This window comes from Apteryx mantelli, unplaced genomic scaffold (assembly GCF_036417845.1).
Source record: "Apteryx mantelli isolate bAptMan1 unplaced genomic scaffold, bAptMan1.hap1 HAP1_SCAFFOLD_105, whole genome shotgun sequence".
In the NCBI taxonomy this organism is placed as follows: domain Eukaryota; kingdom Metazoa; phylum Chordata; class Aves; order Apterygiformes; family Apterygidae; genus Apteryx; species Apteryx mantelli.
In genome coordinates, this window is record NW_027118463.1 from 111,683 (window position 1) to 117,219 (window position 5,537).

Consider the following 5,537-nt stretch of genomic DNA (forward strand, 5'->3'; position numbering starts at 1 on the left):
CTTACACTTCAGGAGGGAGATAAAGCACAAAGATGGAAGGGAGGGAGAAAAGAATGTCAAATTAGTAGTGACTTTGATAATGCTGTTCCCAAAGGTATACCTGAGAATCATAGTCTTTATAGATAGTGCTTTTATCACTTAGTTAACATATTCAAATGATGATTATTTCATTAGCAGACAAATCCTAGATCTTTCCAAGAAATGGCAAATGTCACAGCAGTACTGGAATTCAGGCTGCTGGGTTTCAGTAGCAACCCACACTGCCGGATCCTGCTATTCACATTGTTTGTGGTTATTTATATCCTTACCATCATGGGAAACATCATTATTATTTCAGTGGTGACACTGGAGCCACAACTTCATTCACCCATGTACAAATTTCTCAAGAACCTCTCTTTCCTAGAGATCTGTTACACCACCACAATTGTACCCAAGATGCTGGCCAATCTAGTGGCAGAGAGGAAGATCATCTCTTTCTCAGGGTGCATGGCACAGCTTTACTACTTCGTTTTCCTGGGAGCCACTGAGTGCTACCTCTTGGCTGTAATGGCATATGATCGATACCTTGCAGTCTGTGACCCCCTGCAGTATATTACATCCATGACTGCTGAGTTTTATACCCGTCTGGCTGTTGGCTCCTGGGTCACTGGTGTTTTCACTGGCTTTCTGCCATGTCTGATGATCTCCAGATTGCATTTCTGCAGTTACAACCTCATCGATCACTTCTTCTGTGATATCCCTCCACTATTGAAGCTCTCCTGCTCAGACACCACTGTCACAGAAGTTGTCATCTTCGTCCTCTCTCTCCTGGTCCTTTCCAGTTGCTTTCTGTTGACTCTTGTGTCATACCTATTCATAATTCTCAGCATTCTAAAGATCCCCTCTGCTTCTGGAAGAAGAAAGACCTTCTCTACCTGCAGCTCACACCTCATGGTAGTGGCCGTATACTATGGTACGATGATTTCCATGTATGTCCGTCCCACCTCCAGCCTCCCCTCACAGCTCAACAAGGGTGTGTCTGTGCTCTACACAGTGATCACACCCCTTCTGAACCCAGTCATCTACAGCTTGAGGAACAAGGCATTCAAGGATGCCTTGGGAAAAATAGTCACTAGACATCATCGTCTTCATGCTTTGTAAACTGGGGAGACTGCAGGATTGACTCTTGTTGATATTCAGTCTCTTTGGTGAATTCTGACTATAGGACAGAATTCTGACTGCAGGCTTATTACAATGAGCATGAGTTACAGTAACAGTTCTTGCTGTTTTATATAAAAACACTAATTTAAGTCAGTTATTTCTATAAACTGAAATGACTGTTGACATACGCCACATGCTTCACTTTCTCCTTTTACTTCTCTTTTTCCTCCCTCCTTGTCTCTTTGCCCAGAACTTCATTTAGTTTTTATTGCTATTATAATTACTAGCTGAATTGCAATCTTTTTTTTTTTTTGGTAGACAGGAACAAATACACATAAACATTCAATGATGAATATTTGTTAATTATATTAATATTTTAAATTTACATATTATTTCTGTGTTTCCTTGCTTATAGATGCTGGCTCATTTTTCTCTTGGTTTGCCTGGTCAGTTATGGTGAATCCACTGATTCAGAATAAATAATGTGATTCTGGGTTTTTTTGTACTTTCTTTCAGGCAAGTGAAACAAATTTCTTCACATAAAGTATAGAAAACGTATCTTTTTGATGAGGAAAATGTAGCTGAGAAACACATTTTTATGATTACTTTACAATAATTTAACATTAGGAGAAGTTAATATGATATAGCTGAAGTCCTTTTTCTTTGTTTAAGGGAACATTTCAGGTGCTTAGACATCAATGTATACTGTTATATTAGTTGACATAGAGTGTCAAGGACAGCTGCAGGAGATTGCAAGATATGATATAGAAACCATGGGAGACCTTCATCCTTCTGGAGCAGTTACCTTATTCTAGTTCATACTGAACACCCCATAGACCCAAAAATGACATTAGACCCCTATGTTTAGGCATCTGAAACCCTCCCTGCAGTTCTACTGACTGCAGTGAAAGCTGAGATACCTATCCCACATGTAGACAAGTACATAAGAACTCTCACATTTAGAAGTTATAGAATCATCGAAACTGTTAGCACTTTGTGATAGGGGTTGCAAAGAGTCCAAACAATCTGAAAGAAACACAGCTACCATGGTGCTGGTAAAGACAGACACTAGGACAAGCGCTCCATTGAGTCCTTACTATTGTCTGCATCCGGAACAACAGCATTGTCTGCACCCAAACCTTCTCATTGACCCTGTCTGGAGCCCAAGGTACATAGAAGCAGAGGTCAGAACTGCCCCAGAGCCTGAATAGCAAGACTATCACCATAAGTGATTTTTTTGATAAGTCTGACTATTCTACAGTTTAACTAGACCAAGATTAATTGCTGTCATTCATCCTGAAGTATTGTATTTTGTTTGTCTTTTATAAACTAATCTTTCTTTTTTAATAAATAAATTTGATCCACAGTTTGAGGAAAAGTCATTGTTTGAAAATTAAAAATGTACAAATCCCTTTAAAAATCAAATGTTTCTTGTAACTTTCAATCCATTCAGTTTTTGCCTAAATTCATCTACACTTGGCAAATACTTCCCATGCTATTGCAACTATATTTTTCATTTTTGAAAGGAAATGATTTTGTGTATAGGATGCATGTTTGCATTCCTAATATTTTAGCTAGGGGAATATCCAGTACACTTCTGCCTAATTTCCCACTTACATAATAATCCATTCAGCTGTCTGTTTGCCTGTCTACCTATCAGTCATTTTCTCTAACACTGATATTTGTCCTACCTAATATTGGTCTTTTGAATTCTTGGACAAACACTAACAGAGGCCACTGTCATTATCTCCTGTCTCTAATCATCTTTCTGCCCATCTTATTATATCCATATCTATCAGTCTGTGTACCTTCTGATAATATGCCCATTTCTAGCAATGTGGCCAGGGGCTGTTGTGTTGGTACATTTTACAATCATGTGAAAGTGTTTGAAAAAACATCTTCAAAACATTATAAAATCTTACCCATTTTTGAATTATTTTATACATGCTATGAGTTTTGGTAACTACAAAGATTCGGTAACTACTACATCCTGACTGTGTGTGCAGTTAATTTTACAGGAAAAACTCAAGAGGGTATTGAAGCTGCCACAAGATTTGCAACGTAGTTTTATTTCTGCTGTGGAAAAAGATTGAGAGAAGGAAGAGTTTACAGGAGACACCTCAGTCCTTGGCAATTAATGAGAGAAATAGCCAGAGACAGTCTACAAGATGTTTGACCCCAAAGATAATGTTCTTTTTTGTTTGACAGTGTCAGCTCTGATGGAAAATTTGTATTTATCAATTTATTTGAAGCATGTTAATTTAACTTCACTGGTTTTAAAAATGAGAAACAAAAGAAACCCTGTTACATCATATGTTCATTAAAGTTGCCAAGTCCAGCAAAACTCCTCCTAAAAGACAATTTTTCCTGCTAGCCACTTGATGACTGTATGGCAAATTAGAGGTAACAGTAAGCTTATTATAGTTTGCTCACTCAACGAGACTTTGAGGAAAAGTCACACAGTGTGAAGGGAATACACAAGAGTAAACTTTTCTGGAGTTTTAATGAGGCTGTTGAGGTGGAGCTGTTACAGGAAATCTAATTGGCCCTCGTGGGGGGCTGATTAGACCAGAAAATCAGAGGCATGAGGAAGCGGACAGGAAAACAAAGGAAGTAACAGACTTTCTTATCAAGCAGTTCCTTTGATGCCTCTGTTAAATAAAAGGATCGGGTAATAATCCCCAGTCCATCTGAGGGTGATGCTTTCAGCCCTCACCTGCCTGAGGTTTCTCTCTGCTTGGTGTGATATGTGGAGCACACAGAGGGGCTGCTGTAACACAGCACCTCTGCGCATCCAGGCTCCTGGGAGGGAGCAGAGGCAGCACAAGAAAGGCATCTGAACAGACACCTCTTCCTGTTCTCCAGGTTGCCGTGGCGGAAATCAGCCAAGGGGCTGTGAACAGGACAGACCTCCCTATTGTGGTGCAGCCTCCGATACCCCCACAACATCTCCTGTGACTCTTATTACATCTCCGATGCACACAAGCACACAAGTTCATATCAGTCTGGCCCACACATCACCTGGGGGCTACCCTCCTCCCCCAGCCTCCCCAGGCTCAAGGACTATCGCTCAGACCTGAAACATAGCCCTTGCTACCTCAGTTTCCTTGATACCCCTCAAGCCTAGCCTGCAGACCCTCAGCAGTCTGGCCACATATAGATTGTAGCCAGCTTCTCCACACAGAGCTATGCCAGACCCAGACTTATTCCCCACCCCACCAGACCCCACTGTTTGAGTGGTGCCTCTCAGTCAAAAATCGCAGGCAGCAGTACTTAATACTTGCCCTTACTATCCCTGAGCTTCCCCCCCAACCCCCCAACACCATTCTCCTACATTTCCAGAAATGGATGAGTGATCTTCAGACATGAAGAGCATCTTCTCCCGGGTGATGTGGTATTCCTCAATTACAGCTCACAGGCGCAAGTTATCCCAGCCCTGTTGTCTAGCTCCATCCAACGGGTGGAAGAGGAGAAAGAAGAGGAAAATAAACTTTTTTTCCCAGGGCAGGCTGGTATAACCTGAGATCTCAGTTACAAAGTCTTTATGTAGCATCTCAGATTCAGGGAAGAAGCTGAAATGATCTGGTGTTCCTTTTTTCTTCTCTGAAGCTGATAAAGAATGTCTCCCAAACCTCCCACCTATCTCCACCTGCTGATCACCTTTTTTGTACATTTCTTTTGAGACCTACCACTGAAACCTTGGTTGTCTAATTTGACATGTCTCCTCATGGAAATATTTCACTGTTCTCAAGGCATGATAAATAGCACAGTTGTAGAATGCATTAACTACGAGTTCAATTAACTGGATTAGGTTGAGTGAGAAAGTTAAGAAAACAAGAAAACTGTTAAACTTCAGGATATCTTTCTGTTACCATTGATGTGGACATCTTACTGTAGGAGAGCAGGTATCCCTTGTTTCCATTCGCCTTCCTCACATCTATATCTCTGACAAAGGTTTATATCCAATGCTATATGAGCAGAACTGTTCATATTCTTATAGAGTTTAGACCAGAAGGTTAATAGATATCAGAGTTTTGGATCTGATCTCTTGTCTTTAATGGGCCATATTAATCAGGCAGTGACCCCATGAAAACCCTAGCACTTCCTCTCTCTTCCTCTCAGGATGTAGACCTCCAAAAGGTATCCGTTCCAGAAGCATTAATGACAGATGAACACCCATCCTTGATGGAAGGGTGTATTTTACATTTAAATTAAATAGGCTTTAGCTTTCAGTCATTGTTTCCTAGCCTGCTTTTCTTCAGGATATTGAGAAGTCTGTAATAATATTATCTTCTTGTGGACTTTCTTATATTGTCTTTTTGTTGTTTCACAGAATCACAGAAACACAGAATGGTTGAGGTTGGAAGGGTCCTTTAGAGATCATCTAGTCCAATCCC

At 40.5% G+C, this 5,537-nt stretch overlaps 1 protein-coding gene across 1 annotated transcript; it reads left to right on the forward strand.

The window, feature by feature from the left end:
- The first annotated feature begins 201 nt into the window (after positions 1 to 201).
- LOC106487764 (olfactory receptor 11L1-like) lies at positions 202 to 1,140 on the forward strand. The gene has a single exon (XM_013946563.2). The coding sequence runs from the start codon at positions 202 to 204 to the stop codon at positions 1,138 to 1,140; it is 939 nt and encodes a 312-aa protein (XP_013802017.2).
- The last annotated feature ends 4,397 nt before the right edge of the window (positions 1,141 to 5,537 follow it).